Genomic DNA, 23975 nt, shown 5'->3' with positions numbered 1-23975 from the left:
AAAAGAGAGAGGGCAGGAAAGTGGTGTGTGAAAGTTCCGATGGTACACAGCACGAGGGTAATAATCCAAATTATGTCTAGTGCTGTGCTGTCATTTCAGACGTGTCTGACTCGTTGCAAGCCTATAGGCTGTAGCCCACCAGGCTCCTCTGTCCATGGGATTCTCCAGGCATGAAAACTTGAATGGATTGGCATGCCCTCCTCCAGGAGATCTTTTCCAACCCAGGGATCAAACCCGAGTCTCCTGTAGCTCCTGCATTGCAGGCAGACTACCATCTGAGCCATCAAGGAAGCCCAATCCAAATTATACTCATAGCTAATGGATTCCCAGTTTATCAGTTACTTCTATAGAATGGAGCTGAGAATCTGTCTAAGGTAGCCACTCACGCATCCAAGGACACTGTCACATTCACCTGTTTTATTTTCTTTATAGCACTTGCCATTCATATTTCATTTATTGCTTATTTGTTTGTTGTCTATGTCAATTTCTCCCAACCCCAAAACAAGATGCAAGTTCCATGAGAGTACAGACTTTGGTTTTAGTTATTATTGTCTGTTGTGCTGAATCATCAGCTCCTAGCCAAAAAAAAAAAAAGACACATTAACTATTTGCTGAATGCATGAATGTCCTGAAGACACCAATTTAGCATGCTACTGTAGCCAAAAGGTCAAGAATATAAAAAGTATAACCGTGGTGGAAGTCAAACATAAAAAATACAACACTTTGTTTAAAAAATTAAAAATTTATCCCCATATCTAGAAGATGTGCTTGAACTGGGGAAATTCTAAATATAATTAATTGGGATGATTGAGGAACAAAGCTTCAAGAGTCGACTATGAGTATTAAATAATGTTGAAAAGTAGCTGCTTTAGTCTGATAAGACAGAAGCTGAAGGTTAGACACTGTAAGGGAAAAGATGAGTTTAGAACTGTTTATTGTATCTCCATATTTAACAACTAGGGCTTGCCCTTTGGAATTCCTTCATTCTATAGTTATGCATTGTGTAAAAAGTCATGTACTAGATGCTGGCGACATGAAAATGAATAAAATAGAATAATTCATAGGATTGGAGAAGGCAATGGCACCCCACTCCAGTACTCTTGCCTGGAAAATCCCATGGACGGAGGAGCCTGGTGGGCTGCAGTCCATGGGGTCGCTAAGAGTTGGACACGACTGAGTGACTTCACTTTGACTTTTCACTTTCATGCATTGGAGGAGGAAATGGCAACCCACTCCAGTGTTCTTGCCTGGAGGATCCCATGGACAGAGGAGCCTGGTGGGCTGCCGTCTATGGGGTCGCACAGAGTTGGACATGACTGAAGCAACTTAGCAGCAGCAGCAGCAGTACATAAAAGCCTGATGTGGGGATTTTAGGAAATGCTTTATGGACAAGGTGATACTTATTTTGAGTATTAAAATATGATTAGAAGTTAGCCAGGTGAAGAGTATTTGGAACTAGGCAGAGAAGACAGCAGAAACAAGGGAAATATAAGAGAAAGAGCCAGGGGGAATTCCCAGTGGTCCAGTGGTTAGGACTCTGCACTTTCACTGCAGGGGGCAGGAGTTTGATACCTGGCCAGAAACCAGGTTTGCAAATGCCTTTTGGACTTGGTCCAAAAAATAAAAGTAAAAAGAGAAAGAAAGAGAGAGAGAGAAAAACAGGAAGGCCTGTGTAAGAGACTATAAGCAGTTCAACATTGCTTGAATGAAGCATTTGGTAGGGGAATGGATGAAAAATGAGACTGGCAAGGCCAATAGGGATAATCATGAAGAGCTTAAACAACATATAAGGAATTTGGGCATTATTGTATAGGAAATATGAGCATATAATTATGTTTAAACATGGTGTATATATGTATGTTACTCGCTCAGTTGTGTCCGACTCTTTGTAGCCCACCAGTCTCCTCTGTCCATGGAATTCTCCAGGCAAGAATACTGAAGTGAGTTGCCATTCCCTTCTCCAGGGGATCTTCCTGACCCAGAGATCAAACCCAGGTCTCCCACATTGCACGCAGATTCTTTACCTTCTGAGCCACAGGAAAGCCCCTTTTAAACATAGTTCAGTTCAGTTCAGTCACTCAGTCATGTCTGACTCTTTGCGATCCCATGAACCGCAGCATGCTAGGCCTCCCTGTCCATCACCAACTCCAGAGTTTACCCAAACTCATGTCCATTGAGTCGGTGATGCCATCCAACCATCTCATCCTCACTGGCCTGGAAAATTTTTAGAAGATAAATTTAAAGGGGAATGTGTAACAGGTTGGGAGAACAGTTAGGAAGATGTTGTACTAGTCTAGGCAAATGATGACAGTTGCTTTGGGTAATGTCTCAATGGTAAAGAATCTGCCTGCCAAACAAGAGAGGCAAGTTCGATCCCTTGGTCAGGAAGATGCCCTGGAGAAGGAAATGGCAACCCACTCCAGTATTCTTGTCTGGGAAATCTCATGGACAGAGAAGCCTGGTGGGCTATACTCCATGGGGTTGCAAAAGAGTCAGACGTGACTTAGTGACTAAACAACAAAAACAAATGGTAGTATGGATATTAAGGTGATGACAAACTCAAGGAATACTAAGGAGGATATAACCACCAATTGGATAAAGGAGGAAGGAAGGAGAGGGGGGAGTATAGATGGCTTTAAAATGTCTAGTTTTGGTGACTGAGTAGATAATGATAATACATACCAAATAAATACAGAGGGAGGAGAGGATGTGAAATGGGATTTAGAGATGATTTCAGTTGTGGTATTACAGTTTCTATAAAACATTTAGTATACAATTTAGTACAAGTCTTAAGCCTGAATGAATGGTATAGACTAGAAATATAGATGTAGGAGTTCTGTGTATGTAGGTAATATTTAAGAACTTGTGTTGAATTTGATCATCTGAAGAAATGTATAAAGTGAGAAGATGAGAAGAATTATAGGGACTCTGGGAAACATCAGTATTTACTGAGAAAATGCAAGAATAGGAAGCCACAAAAGAAAAAGAATGGTTAAAGATATACTAAATTAACTGAAGGCGTTTGGGGTCCTGGGGATCAAGAGTGAAGGATTTCAGGAAATAGAGAATGATTATTGTTACCAAAATATGGTAGAGAGGCCCAGAAAAGTAAGGGTTAAAAAATCTTTTGTGGAGCTTACAATTAAGAAGTTTTGCAACATCAGCTATGATAGTGAGTATAGAATCCAGAGCACAGGAAATCGAGGATTGAGTCGAAAACTTAGAGGGTAATACTTAGAGTTACCTTCATTTACCAGGTAACTGGATGTTACCTTCATTTCTTTTACATAGATCAGGTAGAAGAACACTGGAGTTTCTAACTTCCAAGGTATGATACAGATTGAAAAAAAACTCTTAATTTTTTCTAGATGATTTCGTGATTTGAAGATCCACGGTATTTATTAATAAAAGAAAGGTTGCTTGCAGTAGCATCGTTAAACTGTGACATGCATAAACATAAGTCATTTCTTATGTTTTTATCATAACACTTACCAAAGGACCATTTGTAGTGTTGTCTGAATTGATACCAAATGGATGATAACTCATGGGTTTATTTAGTCTATTGACACACTGTAAGAGCAGGGATAGGAACACATGACTGCATCCTAATTTTCCTGCCAACTTAGAATGCAGTCTCAGAAGGGTAATGTAATATTTTTAGCTCTCTAACAAAGACTATTGAGAGGAAAACAACAGAAGCAAGACCACAGGGGTAGAGTAGGAAATAACTCACCTGGAAAGTAAAACACACTAAGCTTGCCACTAGAAATATTAACATTGATATCCTAAATTGTTGGATCAAAAGCAATAGTATTCTATTACAGCCATTTAAAGTTAATTGCTAATTCTTATTAGTTATGGAGGGTCAGTACTCAAAGTAGAACATCAGAAAGGAGTATTGCTTTTGTGGAATACTGGTAGTTATTCTAGCATATAACCAAAGTTTGTTTTTAAACAAATGCTATGATTTGTAATTTTAACTATTTGTAGGCCTTTCAGACAATGAAACATTATAAATGGCACTATATATCTGATTCTCTCTAAAATTATAATGATTATCTTGATTAGTCTAAGTCAAGTAGGTGAACCTGTGGCTGCATGAATCATGACATAAAGTTGTTACCTGGGATGGATATATCTTTGTGCGGATACCGTATCCAGGGTATGCTTCTCACCTCTGTAGATCAGATGCTCAATTTGATCAGGTGCCCAAACATTTCCAATTGATCACAGACTAGCTTATATTAGCTTAATTCAAAAGGGATCAGTGTTTAAAATTGAGTGCTGATTTATTTGTTTACAGCTATAAGCATAACTCTCAAGCAAACTGCAACACTTAAGTTGATGATGAGGGTGTTCCTTCCATATCTTTAAGTTAAACTGAAGTCCAAATATTATTAGGAAACAATAGATGAACCTGTACTGAGAACAACTGGAATAGGTTGGAAGATTTTCATAGAATTTTGTCATGGAATTCTATAGCCTGATGCCTCTGTCTCCAGTATAGAGACAGATCTGAGCAGAGGACCAGAATATTACCATCCATTGGTTAGAACACTGTATGGGTTTTAATGGCAATTTCAATTTGCACCCTCTGACTCCTGCTTTCCTATGTTTCAAATTGTCATTCCTCTTCATTTGATTCATTTTTAAAATGTGTTTAGGCTACCTAATAGGTTATAGGCAAGATTTGTTTTTGCTTTTGGATTGAAAGATTTTCTTTTAGTATGACTTTTGCACATGTATTATCACATCTATCATGTATTGACTTTATTAGTTTGGGTCTCAGCATTCTGGGGAAATGTGTCCTGGCAGGCAGTAAAGTGTAATTTTAGGAACATGGGTTTTGTACTCACACCAATCACCATATTAGTTCTAGCTTTACCATACACTAGCTATGGGTCCTTGTAAAAATTATTTAGCTTTCTTAAGCCCCAATTTCCTTATTTAAAAAATGAAGGTAATACTGTTACTTGATGCACATAGTTGTGATGATTTCATAAAATAAAGCTTACAAACTATGCACAGCACCTAGCACATGGTAAGTACTAAAAAGCTAACTATTATTTATTACTATATAAAAAGCCCAGCAGAGAAAATTTTTATTAGCATCATCATTATTGTTTATAATATAATATGCAAAATACTATTGAAAAGATTATCAGTGAACAACTTTAGTTTTAGTTTAAATGGAATCATTTCTATCTTCACATAATAGCAACAATGATTAGTGCCAATTTGGAAATTAGATCTGGTAATATTGATAATTGCTCATTATGCCTGAATGCTTTTTTATATAGCTAGCAAAACAATGCTCTTACTTATAATATCTATTCAATACTTGGCAATTTGAACAGGTCCAAGCATGAAAATGTTTTCATTTTCAGGGAAAACTGTTATCTGGTTATCTACATAGAAAAGTAGATACACACACTGAATGTAGCTTCTTAATATTTCAGGGTCATACCTGGGTTTTTCATTTTATTTTCATTTGTCTATTACTGACCTGAAAAGATATGATTATTATTGTATATAAAATCATTTACCCTCATAATTATATCCTCTTAATATGTGTTTTCACTTTTTCTTTATATTCCAATTTTCTTATTTCTACCCTCCAACCACTTTATTTTCTACTTTCATATACAGAATATGTTTTGTTTCTGATCAGAGGCAGATGATGCCTCAGCACCCAGAAGGCTACATAGATCCTGGAAATACCACCAATGCCATTACACACATGGTACCTCCTTGGTGGTGTCAGGTGTGTAGCTATAGCAAAGAGCATCCATGGAAATAGCTGCAATGTTGAAGGCAGCTAGGTGGGAGACCAGATGTCAGCTTCTAAAAACATAGCGGAACAAAAATACAAGAGGCAGTTGTATGAATTGAGCAAAGTAGTTCAACTGAATATGTGAGAACAGGATGACCTAGTGCAAATCTTGGCCAAGCAGCTGATTGGTAAATAACAAACACACATCTTTTGTCAGTTTCAGTTTCATTTTCTCCCTCACTATTCTCATCTAAAGTCTACCCATTTTTCAAATTCCAGATAAAGTCCTACCTTCTGCATGAAGACTTATTTAATAAGGATATGATGAAAGTGAAAATTAGCTTGTATATGTGTGTGTTTTTATTGCATCTTTGCAACAACTCTTTGAGGAAGTGGATCCTCAAAAATGGTAAGAAATTTGGCAAGCCATTTGTCCAACATAGTGTTGATGAATTGAGAACTTGTAGAAAATAAGGTGCCCATCGAGGATCTAAGAAAAGGTTTCTAGTTAGTTGATTAGATAAATCTCAAGTTTGGGAAACAGAGCAGAACTGGATATAAAGTTTTGGAGCCTTTAGCAATTAATGATGGCAGTTAAGAACAAGAGAATAGATATGATGACACAGAAAGTCTGTTTAGAAGAAGGGTGCCTAAAATAAATAAGGGTCTAAGAACCAAACTTGGAGAGACATCAGTATTTAAGGGCTGAATGGAAGCATAGCAGACAGCAAAAGGAAACTAAGAAGGAGTAGCCAGAAAAACAGGAAACAGATCAGTAGAGTTTGATGTCACCAAAAAAAAAGGGAAGATTGAATATCAAAAGGAAGTGGTCAATAGACTTAAAGGCTACAGAAAAGTTATAAGCAACTTGATTAACAGAGGGGAGAGGGCCACATGTGTTCCCCTTAGAATATTTTCTGTAGTTTTATGGGTATAAATTAAAGTACAGGAAATGTATATAAGAACATTTTACAGGATAGAAGAAGCTTGGACATGCTTATACCATGATGGGGAAGAGCTAATAGAGAAGAAGAGGCTGAAATATAGGAGAGTGGAGAGATTATAAGTGGATTTAGCTTCCTGAGGAGATGGAAGAGGCCAAGATCCAAATCACAGGGGAAGGATGTAGGTATAAAACTGAGGACAGAGGCTTCCTTGATGGTCCAGTGGTTGAGAATCCACCTTGTAATGCAAGGGACATGGGTTCAATTCTTGATTCAGGAAGATCCCACATGCTGCGGAGCAACTAAGCCTGTGTGCCATAACTACTGTTCGTGTGCTCTAGAGGCCAGGAGCCACAACTACCAAGCCCACATGCCCACTGAGTCTGTGCTCCGCAACGAGAGAAGCTGCTGCAATGAGAAGCTCGTATACTGCAATGAAGTGTAGCCCTCACTCGCTACAATTAGAGAAAAAAGCCACACAGCAATGAAGACCCAGCACAGCCATAAATAAATAAATAAATCTTTTAAAAAATAAGATTGAGGAGAGAAAATTCTTCTGTGAGAACAAGTAAGGTGGGAAATAATGCAGGAGACTTGAGGAGAGAATGGCAACTAAGAAGTATAAGAGAAGGAGCTAAGCAAAGATAACTCCCTTCCACACAATCCAGAATGGAAAACCCCTCTACATAGCTTGTGGTGCCTCCAGAAGCCCTTAGAAATATTTTAGAGGCAACATATTCACTGCTGCTGCTAAGTCGCTTCAATCGTGTCCGACTCTGTGCGACCCCATAGAGAGCAGTCCACTAGGCTTCCCCGTCCCTGGGATTCTCCAGGCAACAGCACTGGAGTGGTTGCCATTTCTGTCTCCAATACATGAAAGTGAAGTCACTCAGTTGTATCTGACTCTTAGCGACCCCATGGACTGCAGCCTACCAGGCTCCTCCGTCCATGGGATTTTCCAGGCAAGAGTACTGGAGTGGGGTGCCATTGCCTTCTCCACATATTCACTGTGATTCACTTTTACCGTACTTGCTCACAAACACTGTCTGATCATTCATTAGAGTGCTTAATGCTAAAATTTGAAATGTTCTTCCCTCTTCTTCATTGAATCAGGTTACTTATCTCAGTGTGGCTTCCTATTTCTTTTTTAAAAAAAATTAATTTATTTCTCAGTTCAGTTCAGTCGCTCAGTCGTGTCTGACTCTTCCCAACCCCATGAATCTCAGCACGCCAGGCTTCCTTGTCCATCACCAACTCCCGGAATTCACTCAGACTCACGTCCATCGAGTCAGTGATGCCATCCAGCCATCTCATCCTCTGTTGCCCCCTTCTCCTCCTGCCCCCAATCCCTCCCAGCATCAGAGTCTTTTCCAATGAGTCAACTCTTCGCATGAGGTGGCCAAAGTACTGGAGTTTCAGCTTCAGCATCATTCCCTCCAAAGAAATCCCAGGGCTGATCTCCTTCAGAATGGATTGGCTGGATCTCCTTGCAGTCCAAGGGACTCTCAAGAGTCTTCTCCAACACCACAGTTCAAAAGCATCAATTCTTTGGTGCTCAGCCTTCTTCACAGTCCAACTCTCACATCCATACATGACCACAGGAAAAACCATAGCCTTGACTAGACGGACCTTTGTTGGCAAAGTGATGTCTCCGATTTTCAATATGCTATCTAGATTGGACATAACTTTCCTTCCAAGGAGTAAGCGTTTTTTAATTTCATGGCTGCAGTCACCATCAGCAGTGATTTTGGAGTCCAAAAAAATAAAGTCTGACACTTTCCACTGTTTCCCCATCTATTTCCCATGAAGTGATGGGACCGGATGCCATGATCTTCATTTTCTGAATGTTGAGCTTTAAGCCAACTTTTTCACTCTCCACTTTCACTTTCATCAAGAGGCTTTTAGTTCCTCTTCACTTTCTGCCATAAGGGTGGTGTCAGCTGCATATCTGAGGTTATTGATATTTCTCCCAGCAATCTTATTTATTTCTAATTGGAGGATAATTGCTTTACAATATTGTGTTGGTTTCTGCTATACATCAACATGAATCAGCCACAGGCATACATATGTCCCTGCCCTCTTGAAACTTCCTCCCACCTCCATCCTATCCCTCCAGGTTGTCATAGAGGACTGGGCTGAGCTCCCTGCATCATACAGCAAATTCCCACTGGCTATCTATTTTACATATGTTAATGTATACATTTCACTGCTACTCTCTCTATTCATCCCACGCTCTCTGTCCCCCACTCTGTCCACAAGTCTGTTCTCTATATCTGGGTCTATTTTCCCAGAGCATCTTGGTCTGGCTTCCCATTACTCTTTAATAATTCCAGTGCCCCTCATGGTACTTTTGAACTGTGGTGTTGAAGGAGACTCTTGAGAGTCCTTTGGACTGTAAGGAGATCCAACCAGTCCATCCTAAAGGAAATCAGTCCTGAATATTCATTGGAAGGATTGATGCTGAAGCTGCAACTCCAATACTTTGGCCACCTGATGTGAAGAACTGACTAATTGGAAAAGACCCTGATGTTGGGAAAGATTGAAGGCAGGAGGAGGAGGGAACGACAGAGGATGAGACTGTTAGATAGCATCACGGACTTGGTGGACATGAGTTTGAGCAAGCTGCGGGAGTTGGTGATGAAGAGGGAAGCCTGACGTGCTGCAGTTCATGGTTTGCCATAGCTTGCATGTCCGGAATTACAATTCTGTTGCCACTCTTAAATAAACTTGATTTCACCAGTTAAACCACTTAACTTTTTGTTTTAAAGGTTAGTATTACTTGGTGTCAGAAAAATAGAAGGTGATGACCCTTGAAGAACTGGAACAGTATGCAGTACACCTGGAAAACTATGCTGAACCCACTTGAGCCCCTTGTGCTCTTAACTTCTATGAGTTGTCTTCTTCTTTCTGGTCTGGCAAGTCTCTTAGATTTGATCTCTTTCCTTTTGACTGAACTCTGTAACTTTTTTTGAGATCTGCTGGTGTGTGTGTGTGTGTGTGTGTGTGTGTGTGTGTGGTGCCATTGCCCTTTTGGTGAGTACTGACTTGTTTTCTTAATCTCTGGTTTTAAAGTATGTGATCCTAAGCCTATAAAAAATCTCTCAGGAGGGTCCTCCTTCTGGGAGTCTGTCTGGTTTTATGTTAAAAACTGTGGTCCTTCCTCATGCACATTTTAAACTAAATGGATCAACTTGAGCGAAGATAATTTAAAACTCCAATGGCCATTATGGGGAATTTTAGACCTCCCCAAACTTGTTTTTTCTCAGAACTGTTAGAAGACTATGGCTCTAAAATTAAACAGACTGAATGCAATGTTATTTTAATAGGTACCTGGAAGATTTCAAACACATTCAAGACTCTAAAATTGCCTCTTTATAAAATACCATTTCTAAATAAACTGAGGAGAACAAACAATTGGAAGAAAACAATTAAATTTGCCCATTCCCATCCATTTTAGTTCACTGATTCCTAAAATGTTCACTCTTGCCCTTCCTTTTCCTCTTTGTCTCTGTTGCCATCTTCCTCTTACCCTTCTGTATCATTCTGCCACCTCTATACTCTCTGTTTCCTCATTACAATCCTCCCATTGAACTTCTTTTTTTCTCCCAACCTCTCTCTGATTCCTCTTCCCCTGAACCTCTTAACATCAGACCCTCTGGGGATCTAAATTCTAAACCCCTACTTTCTTATCTCCTCTGGATTAAAGCTGAACTATAAGCCATAGTCAAAGACTTCCCCCAAATAACAGAATCCTCACAGATTTGCTGTAGACTTATATCAGCTAGTTCATATGCTTGCTGATGAAGTTCAGACCCAACACTGGATAAAAACTAATCGGGATAACCCTTGGAAGTCTTTAGAGTTATATCCTGGGGACAAAGTAATCCCTGCTGTTGTGCTATACCATGAGGATTGGGGAATCACCAGCAACTACAGTTGGCAATTTCTAGGGTTTTTCCAAAACCAGTTGATGGGAATAAAATTCAAGCTTGTACCTAGAAGTCCAAAGAACCCATGTATGATTGCTGTAGAGTATTCCAAATTGTCTTTAAAGAAAACTCTTCTTTTGAACGTTGAATACACTTGGGTAGGCATTGTGAGACTGATGTGCTGCCTACTGTGCTAAGGAGGCAACGGCACTTGGGTAGCCTTTAACTTTGTGTTCATTAATCAACTGAACTGGAATCTTTCTCTTCTGGTTAAAAAGACTAGAATGGAATGGGAAACTATGTCCACCTCAGATTTAGTTAATTTAGCAAACTAGCTGACCTGCACCCTAGATGATCCAATGAAGAAGAAGACTACAAAAGTCTTCAATTTTCAACTCCAAGAAGTGGAAGCTCTTAAGCAAAATAAAAATCCTCCTTATCTCTGCTGTTATTACAAAAATCCAGGAAATTGGAACAAAGACTTATGAGCTTGAGCACTCCAGCTGCCTTTAGCCCTCTAACCAGCCTTTCCAATGCCCTTCTAATCTCTAATGATGGGACTCTGAGGAATTACAGGGTTTTCCCCCAGTCCTTCCCCTTAGCCAACTTTGCAAAACCACTCTCCAGATTGGGAATAAACGTCTCTCTGTACTTATTGACACTGGAGGTACGCTCTTGGTATTCAACCTCACTGTTATTAAATTGTCCTTGCCTTGGAATACTTGGATAAAATAATGTGGGCTACAAATTAAACTCAACAGGTTTCTATTTCTAAACCTATCTCCTTTTGTTTAAGACCTCTAAAAGATACCTGTCCTTTCCTCCTTAGTTCCTCCACCCCATTCATTTATTGGGCTGAGATTTCTTCATAAAATAACATGCTGGAATTTCTCTCTCCCAAAAGGGAGAAATAGTTCTAGAATTTGATAACAGCAACCAAAATAGCCAACTAAATAAATCAAATGACCCTTCAATGTATTTTATTTGTTCTGTCTCTGACAGCATTAGAGCTAAGTGTAAGGATACTAATAATTTGTTCCTATTGGATCAACTATCACTCTCCTTATGGATGAAATCTTCAACAGATATCACCAGAATCCATGGTACACCTCCTATCAAGATTGAAGTAGATCCCTTAAAGCCTCTCCAAGAATTGATCAATACCCTATAAGTAAAGAGGACCTCCAGGGCATTAAGCTGATAATAGAAAACCGTTTGGCCCAGGGCCTCCTTATCTCCTGCACTAGTCCCTGTAACACCCCTATTTTACCTGTAAAGAAACTCAGTGGCTGAGGATGGAGATTTGACCAAGACCTCTGAGCCACAAATAATATTTTATCCCTCATTACTCTATTGTTCCCAATCCCCATATTTTATTAGCCTCCATCCCCACTTAATGCAAAATTTTAATTGCAATTGACTTATGTAGTGCTTTCTTTAGCATCCCAGTAGATAAAGCTAGTCAATTTCTCTTTGCCTTTATTTGGGAAGTACAATAATATACCTGGACAGTAAAACCCCATGGTTTTACCAAAAGTTCTTCCTATTTCTTAAAAAAATTAAAAGTTGATTTAGATGATATAAAATTTCCTGGAGGCTCTACTTTATTACAATATGTAGATGACTTGCTTCTCTGTTTCACTTCCCAGGTCTCCTCACGGGAAGATATTTAAGAGCATCCACCTGTTAAAGCTTTTATACTCAAAGGGACATAAAGTTTCTATGGAGAAACTGCAGCTTATTCAAACTAAAGTTTACTATTTGGGGCATCTGATCTCAGAACAAAGGGTGTACCTAGATCCAGATGGGTTTCATGGCATTCTGAATTTCCTCCAACCCCAAATCAAACACCAGCTACAAGGTTTTCTCGGGTTGGCTGGCAATAGTCAGAACTTGATTCCAAACTTTTATCTCATGGCCCAAGCTCTATATGCCTTACTGAGGAACATGAAACCTGATCTTGTTACCTGTGAAGATCAGAGTGACCTAGCTTTTAAAATGTTAAAGGAAAAACTGATAAATCCCCCTACTCTTGGATACATGATTATCATTTTTCCTTGTTCTTCTTCACATATGAGGAGGGAAACACTCTTGGAAATGGGGATCATCCTTGTCTTGCTGGGTACTAAAGTCAGCAGCTAGACCCTATGGCATAAGAATACCCTCCTTGCCTCAGAGCCATTCCTGTTCCTGTCTTTTTAGTTAAGGCCACCAAAGAAATAATCATCAAATCTTTTCAAACTATCTGTGTAGTCCATGCAGAAGTCTTCCTAAATTCTTATCACACTCAACACCTTTAGGCCAGTTGTCTCACTTCCTAGAAAATCCTCTTGCTAACTGCTCCTTATATAACTCTTTTTCACCTAATAACTTTAACTGTATTACCCTTCTTCCCTCATCTGTGGGTGATACTCCTCATGATTGTTCGACTCTAACAGATCATCTTTTGACCCTTTGCAAAGATTTATAGAAAAATCCCCTAACCAATGCTGAATTTTCATAGTTTACTGATGGTTCTTATTTAAAGGATGAAAAATGTAAATACTGGGCTAGGTACACAACTGCAACTCCTTTTGAAGTCATTGAGACAGCATCTTTGCCTTTGGTTACCTCAGTCCACCAGGCTGAATTATATGTTCTTACTCAGGTTGTACTCTAGCCAAGGGTAAATTTGCAGACTTTATACTGATAGTTGGCATGCACTTTAACTTGCCCAATGGACTATTCAAGGTTTGGCAAATGGATTATATTCAGCTTTCTCCATCTCATGGATATAAATATGTTTTAGTCATGGTTCGTACGTTTTCCCACTGGGTCAAAGTTTTTCGATGTAGATAAGCTACTGCCTCTTCAGTATCTACAATATTAATAGAAAAGATTATCCCTACCTGGGTAACTTCTTGAGCTCCATCATGACTGGGGAACCCATTTTACTGGCCAAATACTATATTTGTGCTGTTTGCCTAGATCTACAGCATTTTCATTATGCTTATCATGCTCAGTCTTTAGGACTAGTTGAATGAACTAACAGCACTATCAAAACACAATTGGCAGACTTCCCTGGTGGTCCAGTGGTTAAGAACCCACCTGCCAATGCAGGGGATACAGATTTGATCCTTGGTATGGGAAGATTCTACATAGCTTGGGGCAACTAAGTCCATGTGTTACAACTACTGAGACCATGCCTAGAGTCAGTGCTCTACAGTAAGAGAAGCCACTACAATGAGAAGCAGTCAGAAGCCTGTGCATAGCAACGAAGAGTAGCTTACCACAACTAGAGAAAGCCTGCATGCAGCATCAAAGACCCAGCACAGCCAAAAATAAATAATAAAAACTAAAAGAAAAAAACTCATTTGGCAAAATTTGTGGAGACCCTCCAAGTACCTTCGCCAAAAGCTTTGCTTGTTGGTCCTTCTAAATCTCAGATCCATCCCTTTGGAACTCATAATTGCTGGGCACCTCAGGCATGTAGCTCTACAATTAATAAAAGGAGATATACTTCAATATTGAAAAGTTCTGATTACATCCATTGAAAATAGTCATGCTTCAGTACAGCAATATTTTCACAGCATGATCCTGAGAGATGAAGACCTCAAACACCATACTTTGCAGCCTGGAGATTTTGTTTTTTGGAAAAGACATCTCTAGAATGACTCTCTTCAACCCCATGGGAAAGGTCCTAATAAGGTAATATTAACCAACTCTTGTGCTGCCAAACTCCAAATTATAGATAGACTCTTGGATTCATGTGTCGTATAAAGAAAGCACCAAACCCTGACTAGACCTATACACTAACTAGTGACTTGAAAACAAAGGTTTCCAGGAACTGAAGCAGACAACAGGTGAACGAGACAGTTTTCCTGAGATGACTAGACCAGATGGCTGTAATTTCTCACTTTATTTTCCATTTCCTTCTTAGAAAGACAATGCTCTTATCCACATTTCCCACTCTATTGAAAAAGGGGTAAACTTTTCTGATGGATATGTCACCAGAAACTCTATGTTGGATAACCATGTTGGAAACCATGTAGGAGACCTGTTGGTCTTGTCTGTAACCATTTTCTCTGTAATCCCAAATGCCAAGGCTGATTTTATCCACAAGCCTACAGATGTTACCTATCAGGTTAAGTTGTTATGACTGAATGTTCCCATACCTTATCTCAATCTTTCGCCAATCATAACCATACCACTGTAACTAAACACTCTACTTTTGCTGATCATATGTTCTTCACTTTCCATGTTATTTTCCTCATCCAAATATGGTCTCCTGCACTCAAGGGAAATACAAATGAGCTTACTCTTGTTTGCAAGGCTTTTAGAAATGTTATTTTTGGCATGAAATGGTATTTCAAAGAATGTCATCCCAATTAGTCTGATCCCTAGTTTGAAAAGGGATCAGATTTTAAATCAGAAACTTTAAGCTAATGGATTTATCCATTTCCAGACCTCAGCTGGAGTTGCTTGTGCTCCATCTGGCTTCATCTTTGTCTGTGGTGGATGACATTTCCCATGGACATATGAATATTTAGATAGCTGACAAATCGGAGGTTAATACTTATCATTATATTTAACTGTCCCTGTTAATATCAATAACAAGCCAGAAACCTCTCACTAGTACACCCCATTAAGCCTCCATATCTATATTAAATAGGAGCTTCCAGGATACATACATGACTTCAGGTTTGTCTCCATAGGGTGAGACTTTCTACCTTGCATCAGAGTAAGTGCCATTGATTGCATTATCAGAAATATCTCCCTAACATTAGGAAAGCTAGCCAATTCTGCAGCCAAAGTAGTAGCAGCCAAACAACAATCACTTGACTTAGTGGCTAAAGTAGTTCTAGACATTTACATAGCCCTTTATAACCTACTTGTTGAACAATGAGGCATTTGTGAGATGTTGCACATGGATAAGTCTCTCTGAAGAGGTCAAAACTTGATTACACAAAATCAGAGAATAAGCACACTGGTTGCAATAAATTTAATCTGACATGATCCTCTTATTTGTTCAGTTGGCTACCTTCAAGTCTAAGGTCGTGATTTAGAACCATCATACAAACTGAATTTTTCATATTACTTTCAATTCTACTTTGTATAATTATTTGTAAGTTTTGTAGCTATTGCTTGTTAAATTCTTTTAGAAATGATGTACAATAAAGTGATGCTAGATTAATGCTTCAAGATAATCTCTAACACTTATGACTTTGATAAAATAAAGAATTTAGGTGGAAAATGCTTAAGAGTTCTTCCTATCCTTCCTTCTTACTCAAATGTGACCTCAACAGTTTCTAATGTGTATACTTTCCCTCTGACATGGCACATGACAATGATCAGGAAAGGTCCTTCCTGGCTCTGAGGAACAAAATCACCAAATATAGAAAAACTGACTCTTGATCAGCAATACTTTCAAGGAAAGATTTTGATCAAAAGGGGGAAATGTAAAAATCAAAAAAGGAAACGTACCATTCTTACATCTTATTTTACATATTCCAGCAGGAAGAAGTTTACTTTACACACCCCAGCAATTATAAGGAAGATTTTCTCTTTGCACAGCAACACACAGCCAATGGGAAACTGCCATAACTCTGCCAATGAGAAGCTGCCACAACCCTAAACTCTTGCTCCCATTCAAAAACTTTAATTCAGAACAGTCCCTCCAAACTTCCTCCTTTCCTCTTTAAAGATCACTCCTCTTCTTTGTTCATTGGAGTTGCTTACAGTTTGCCACACTTTATATGTACTGAATTTAATTCTTCTGGTTTTCCAAAATAAACTCAATTTTGCTGACTGAATTATTTACCTGTTTGTTTTTGTTTTTGTTTTTGTTTTAGGTTGAAACTGGTAATCAGGATGCCTTACAGCATCTTGTATAGGGAGGGTACCTTTCATATGGGATATTTACTTCCTGATTTTAGGGGGATGAGGGTCAGGGTGTCCTTACACTGGCTGTTTCTTAAGTAAATTTAATTCAAACTAATAAATATGCCAAAGTGGCATATTTACCTGGTTTCCACTGCTTCCCCACCATGCAACCTCATCACTTTCTTCACATCAGTAGTGCAAGCACAACTTTCTCTCTCAAGTCTCTCCCAACACTGTCCAACTCCTTTTTGGGGTTTTGATAGACCCCAAGTTTGCACTCCTAAACTAGGGGTCTTGAAGCCCCAGTCTCCTTAACCTCAACTCCTTACCCCCCAAATCCACCCCCCCCACTCAAGTTCTCTGATCTCCATTGATTCATCCTTCCTTTTACAACAGGATTGAGAGAGTATATGTGTGTGCATGTGTGTATGTGTGTGGTTGCAGCCCCTAGGTGCATGCTGCTGCTGCTGCTGTTGCTGCTAAGTCACTTCAGTCGTGTCCAACTCTGTGCAACCCCATAGACAGCAGCCTACCAGGCTCCCCTGTCCCTAGGATTCTCCAGGCAAGAACACTGGAGTGGGTTGCCATTTCCTTCTCCAATGCATGAAAGTGAAAAGTGAAAGTGAAGTCCCTCAGTTGTGTCCGACTCTTCACGACCCCATGGACTGCAGCCCACCAGGCTCCTCTGTCCATGGGATTTTCCAGGCAAGAGTACTGGAGTGGGGTGCCATTGCCTTCTCTGCCCTAGGTGCATGATTGGCAACTATTAGCATCTGGAAGGGATCCACAGAGCCCGCTGCCGCAGCGTGCTTGCATCCTGCTGCCTGCACCAGCTCCCCCCTCCCCTCTGCCACGTCTGGTCTCATTGCGGCACCCAGTGCAGCTTCTGGTCCGCTCATCCTGTAGAGGGGGCTCTAGCTGGGTGGCAGGTCTAGCAGCCTTGCGTGCGTGTGACTCAGCACGCCTGTGACGAATCACGTTCTCTGCACTTTGGCGGTTGGCATGGTGGTGAGTGGACGTGTTCTACTCTCGGTGAGGAAAGCGGGACCGTGTGAGGGACAAAAAAGGCGGGTGAGGAGGCCAGGACTGAGCTGGGAAGTGAAGGGCGGACTTGGTAGCAGCTGCAGCTTTTAGCTGCCGCGACTGTCGGAAGGCAGCGTCTTCCTCAGTGAGGTGGTTGGTTGACTAGGCCTCAGCAGCCATGGCTGTGGACTTTGGGGACAATGCCAGTGGCTTTCGCCACGTCGATGTAATCCGGTTCATCAACAACGAGGTCCTCGAGAACGGGGGTGGCCCCGATTTTTACATGGCCTTACGCTCGCGACCCTGGAACGAGGTAGAGGATCAGCTGCAAATCGTGGTTGCTGACCCACGGGTGCCGCACGCCATTAAGAGGGCCTGTGCCTGGAGCGCACTGGCATTGAGCGTGCGTGTGGGCGCAAGGCAGCGGGAGCAGCAGGCGCACCATATCAGGCAGCTCCAGCAGCAGGTCAGGGAGCATAAGGCAGCTTCCTGGGCCCTGGCCAATGAGCTGAAGCGCCTCCATGAGGAGCGTGAGGAGGCGGCAGCACATGGAAACGCATTGTTCGCCCTGAAGCAGGTGATGTACGAGCGAGATATGTTGCGTGGGCGACTGCTCCAGTTTGAGAGAGCGGCCCAGTTAGCACCTGTGGCACATGAAATGCTGCCTGGGCCTGGAGCTGAGCAGCTTGGGGCTACAGCATGGCCCCTGAATGTACCGGAGCACGGCAAGATGGTGGCTCTGGGAGCACAGGGTATGCCACATTCAGAGAGTCAGATGGCAGCCCCAGCAGCTGTGGTTTATGTCCCCGGACCTCAGAGCTCCTTTGCCCAGGCAGTGCAACCCCTTCCACCAATGCTGGTGCCACATCCATTCCCATGCCATGAGTCATTCCCATCGGGATACCCATATGTGACACCTTTACCGCCTGTAGCAGTTATGGAAGAGGGAGCAGTCATGGCAGCAGCAGTGCCAGTAGCAGTTGCACCCCAGGTGCCTCCTCTGGGGATATACCCACTTGGTCAGTGGGCTGCAGTGGGGGCCCAGGAAGAGATGGCCCCACCATATGACCCGAGTTTCTATGCCCAGGAGGAATATTCTGAGAACCTCCAGGGGGAATATGCACAGGAGGCCTGCAGAAGCCACAGCCGAGAGGAAGGTGCTGTGTGTCCCCAGGGGATGTCCTCCCTGCGGGACAGCAGAAGCCACAGCCAAGAGGAAGGTGCTGTGTGTCCCCAGGGGATGTCCTCCCTGCGGGACAGCAGAAGTCAGAGCCAAGAGGAAGGTGCTGTGTGTCCCCAGGAGATGTCCTCTGTGGGGGGCTGCAGAAGCCAGAGCCAAGAGGAAGGTGCTGTGTGTCCCCAGGAGATGTCCTCCCTGCGGGACAGCAGAAGTCAGAGCCAAGAGGAAGGTGCTGTGTGTCCCCAGGAGATGTCCTCTGTGGGGGGCTGCAGAAGCCAGAGCCAAGAGGAAGGTGCTGTGTGTCCCCAGGGGATGTCCTCTGTGGGGGGCCGCAGAAGCCACAGCCAAGAGGAAGGTGCTGTGTGTCCCCAGGAGATGTCCTCCCTGCAGGACAGCAGAAGCCAGAGCCTAGCGGAAGGTGCTGTGTGTCCCCAGATGTCCTCTGTGGGGGGCAGCAGAAGCCAGAGCCAAGAGGAAGGTGCTGTGTGTCCCCAGGGGATGTCCTCTGTGGGGGGCCGCAGAAGCCACAGCCGAGAGGAAGGTGCTGTGTGTCCCCAGGAGATGTCCTCCCTGCAGGACAGCAGAAGCCAGAGCCTAGAGGAAGGTGCTGTGTGTCCCCAGGGGATGTCCTCTGTGGGGGGCAGCAGAAGCCAGAGCCAAGAGGAAGGTGCTGTGTGTCCCCAGGGGATGTCCTCTGTGGGGGCCAGCAGAAGTCACAGCCAAGAAGAAGATGCTGTGTGTCCCCAGGGGATGTTCTCCCTGGGGGGCAGCAGAAGCCACAGCCGAGAGAAAGGTGCTGTGTGTCCCCAGGGGATGTCCTCCCTGTGCGACAGCAGAAGCCAGAGCCGAGAGGAAGGTGCTGTGTGTCCCCAGGGGACAGTGCCCCAGGGAGACAGTAGGAACCACAGCCAAGAAGGAGGCCCTGTTTGTTCCCAGGGGACAGCGCCCCATGGAGACAGCAGGAGCCACAGCCAGAAGGAATGTCCAGTGATGCCCCAGGAGAAGTACTCCATGAGCAGCAGCAAGTTCCCCAAACAAGAAGGTCCAGAGAGGCCCCAGGGGACATGTCCCTCATGGTACAGCAAATGTTATATTGTGAGAAAAAGCTCCAGGAAACAGGAGCAAAATGCCAAGCAACCAAAAGAGAAAAATTCCTCAGATACCCAGCATCAGCAGAAACCTACTATACATCCCAATCAAAATTGTTGGGAGTGCCTGCGCTGTAAAGCAGTGAATTTTCCATGGCGCAAGTCCTGCTATAAATGCAAGAATGTGTGCAGGGCATTTGAGAGTGGAGGCCTGGATCCAGGACAAGCTCACTGATTTCAGGAAGGTAAGTAAGAATGGAAACACTCCAAGGAAAAACCAATTTCCTAACAACCTCTCCTCTTTTGATCAAAAAGTAACTCATTTACTTCACAGAAAATTTGAAAATCAAAATTATGAAATTTAATTTCATAATTCAAAATTTAAATAAATTCAAATTTATTTGAATATTCATATATTAAAAATTCATAATATTTGAAATATTCATAATTCAAAAATTAAATAAAACAATCCATTATTTTATTACCCAAATTAAGCACTTTTTATCATCTGAGCACACATACAAATATATACACACATGCATGCACACACATAATTATATCCTTATTTGTACACTTATTTTAACAAAGACTACTTTGAGTATTACGTGTTTAAAATAGAGGACTTCTAATTCCTTTTAAGTTTGTAGGTGCTGGATTCTGGATGGCTGATGCTAATTGGCTGATACCCTGGAGGCACCGAAGTCATGAAGAATTTTTTTTTTCACTAATTTCTGTTTTCTTATTAACCACCTTTTCCTGAAAATGCTACCTTTTCCTGTCTTTGCCTCAGAATAGCCATATGCTTTTAGAGTTATATGCTACATTGAATTTTAGGAGTACTGTTTTTCCTTGAAAATGCTATTGTTCTTTTGTAAACTACTGCAGTGTTCATGTTTGCTTCTTGTATTTAAGTTTTATAGGTAGGGGCTCATTTTTGTCTCTGAGCCCCATGGAATTTGCCTGTTGCTGAAGAATCTGAACCTATCCCATTTAGAAGATCTTCCAAGATCCTGAAGAAATCACACTTCATTTCTGACTGACCTGCACCTCAGTGAGACCCTCCCGGCTGGCTGAAGCTAAGAAGTCAGGGAAGAAGAGATACTTTGGGACTTATTAGAGGGAAAAGGGATACAAAATAATTTTGTTATGATTTAATTTCTCTGTTGATATGGAATTATTTCAGAAGTGCTAGGGGGTGGGTTTGCAGTGTTAAATTCTATAGATGATAGCAAATTTGATAGATTTCATTTAATTAAACAACTAGTTATTGATTGTCTAGTATATGATAGGAGGTAGAATTATATTGTATTATCTAGTGTACACAAATCTTTTTGGTGAGTTTGGTTAGATGACAGGGGACAGCATAATTTGAGATACATTATAGATTAGAGGTGACTTTATTTTGCATGTTGTGTGGCCTTTGGGTAAACCCAGTTGAAATAGCATCCAGATATTTTTGTAGTTCCAGGGGCAAGATCAAAGAGATTTTTGTGGATGGACTTGATTTCCCAACTGTTCATCTCGTTGGTCCCAGATGTCACAAATGAGTAGTGGCAAAGAGCAGGAAAGTTCAGGCAGGACTTTTCTGATACTCTCCTGATTTCCTCCCTCGAGAGGGACAGCTAGTTCCCTGGTTGCCTGAAAGACCACTGAGTGACTGCCTTAAAGAAGTGCTTCGGGGAGTGCTGGCAACACAGCTTCAGGCAGCCACCATCCCAAGCCCCTTTCCAGCCAGTGGATGAAGAACAAAATGTGTTCTAAGGACAGACATCGTGCTATGGATGGTGCTTCTCTTGGGAGGGCTAATTGGATTAAAAGTAGAACTGGACTGGGACAAGTACTCTTGAGAGTGCCCTTGGGCCCTTCTCTTCCACTTTGTGTGTTCTCTGCAGGCGCTCTGCTCCCCTGAAGCAGCTGCTGCAAGCCAGGGGGAGCCAGGGTGGAGCCCAGGGGCTGGAAGTCAGATCAGCCTCCAGTCTGAACAAGAGGTATCCTGGAGTTCTCCCAGGAGATTCCAGCTCACCAGGCTCAGGCTCTGTCAGAAGTTTTCTGTTTCTAACTAGTAATAAAGAGTGTTCACTTATTGCTGTGTCTTCTGTGTAGTGTGTACCTCGGGGACAGGTTTGCTCAGAAGTAGCAGTTGATTTAATTATTTTAAATTAATTTTTTTTTGGTTGAGCCATGAGGCTTGTAGGAACTTAGTTCTGCAACCAGGGAATGAACCCAGGCCCATGGCAGTGAAAGCACTGAGTCCTAACCACTGGACCTCCAGGTAGTCCCCAGAAGTTACCATTTAAATCTGAAGCTTCCCTCCATCCCACTGAGAAGACTGAAAGTTAAATGTCATTCACTATTGAAGGGCCCCTCTTCTTCCTGTGAGTTACCAAGAATGGGAGGGGGAGGGCCTTCTATGGGGGCCTTCAGTCCATTGTTACTGTCCCTGGTACTCTCCCTGTCCAAGTCCACATGGTCTCTTGAGGGTGGGCATTTCTGCTTCTCTATAGCCAATGGGGGTTGAAGGTGTCTGCCAGTGCTGAAAGCCCTGATGCCCTAGTCTCTCTACATGTACCATAGTCTCTCTACAATCACCATTTCCTTCTGGGGCTCTGCTTTCTCCCTGGGGTCCTGGTATGGAGTAAGGAGTACGTAGGCATTATAAAGCAGTATTCTTTCTCTAGGCCATTCCTTTCATATCATAATTTGGTCCAAATGCAGTGGATTATAGAAAACCAGATACAGGCTGGCTGGGATAAGAGGTGCCAAGATCTGAATATCTTCTTGGAACGAGTATGGTGAGATGAGGGGTTAGAAGAGAAAAATGACCCTGTCATATGAGAACTCTCCTTTCTCAGAGATGACTAATGGTAAGAGCCTTGGCTAGGGATAGGAATGTAGGAAAAGAAGAGGGTTATGAGGGTGAATAAACAAAATTATTTAAGAGGGAGGGGAGAAGATAGTATGATATTTTGTGGGTCCTAATGTCCCCTGTACACTTGGAAAGGTGGGCATGTGCTGGTATTTTTCCTGCTGGATATAAATTCAGTGTTGGTGCAATAGAGGAAGAGTACAAATGGTGGTGGAGGAAAAGAAGAAAGAATCAGGCCTGGCAGCAGCCACTGCCATTATTGATGATAGGGGTGGGCCTGGTACTGCTCCCTTACAGGCACTTATGAAGGTGGTGATGCTGGAGGAGGGATATGGGTATTTCTCTGAGCAGGAGGGTATAGAGGAGATGGAAAGAGGCCTTTTAGATGCTGTGGAAGCTTCAGAGCAAGAGAAGATGCAATCTGTGTGGAGAAAGTGAAGGATCATAACAATATTCTTCACACCACCTCCTCACCATTCTATCATCTCATACCTGCTACTGGACCCTACACAGGAGCAGCATCTTCAAATGCCTATTTCTATTTCCACAGTTAGTATGCCATCTATCATTTAACCCCTTTCATTCCCACTAGTAAAAGCAGAATCAAAATAAGTGCCTCAAATAAGAGCACTTCCTGTGAGAGCATCTGCTACTAGCACAGCCTATCAGCAGGCGTGGGTTACAGAAAAAGTCCCTGTGGTAGATAAGAGGTGGCAGCAGCTTCAGTATCAGAATGGACAGGAGCAAAAGGCTCAGCATTTCTTAAGATCCCTTAGGAATGAGAGAATTCTACCTTGTAAAGACAAGGAACTGGAATGATGAAAGTGGTAAGAAATGATTCCTGGGATGCAACCATGCTTCAGATAAAGGAGATGTCTAATCCCGGACAGGCATTCTGTCTTCTTATGGGGCTAGTTGTCCTCTTTGATTTCAGAAATGTAAGAGAGAACCAAGGAGGTCTGAAACAAAAGAGATCAATTTCCTGAGTACATGTCTGATTATAAACACAGCAATATAAAAATAGCTATAAATGTAGCTTAATTTCACTTTAGGAAAATTAGAAAAAAAATTCAACCAGAGTTTCACCACTAGAGGTACCACGGTTTATATTTTTATGTGTTTAATTCCATATCTGTATATATACACACTTATATTGGCATGATCAATTTTTTTAAAACATTCTTTACATGCAACTGTACACCTTTTATCGGAGAAGGCAATGGCACCCCACTCCAGTACTCTTGCCTGGAAAATCCCATGGAAGGAGGAGCCTGGTGGGCTGCAGTCCATGGGGTCGCTACAAGTCGGAC

General features: G+C 42.0%; 1 protein-coding gene across 1 annotated transcript; it reads left to right on the top strand.

Moving 5' to 3' along the window:
• Nucleotides 1-17709: 17709 nt before the first annotated feature.
• LOC113888200 (putative testis-expressed protein 13C) lies at nucleotides 17710-20034 on the top strand. Its single transcript, XM_027535484.1, has one exon. The coding sequence runs from the start codon at nucleotides 17710-17712 to the stop codon at nucleotides 20032-20034; it is 2325 nt and encodes a 774-aa protein (XP_027391285.1).
• The last annotated feature ends 3941 nt before the right edge of the window (nucleotides 20035-23975 follow it).

The sequence above is a fragment of the Bos indicus x Bos taurus genome, chromosome X (assembly GCF_003369695.1).
Source record: "Bos indicus x Bos taurus breed Angus x Brahman F1 hybrid chromosome X, Bos_hybrid_MaternalHap_v2.0, whole genome shotgun sequence".
Lineage (NCBI taxonomy): Eukaryota > Metazoa > Chordata > Mammalia > Artiodactyla > Bovidae > Bos > Bos indicus x Bos taurus.
This window is presented reverse-complemented; position numbering and strand designations above follow the sequence as displayed.

Bases quoted from the DNA above. Each gene is read 5' to 3' on its own strand.
- LOC113888200 (XM_027535484.1), top strand. From the start codon at position 17,710: ATGGCTGTGGACTTTGGGGACAATGCCAGTGGCTTTCGCCACGTCGAT.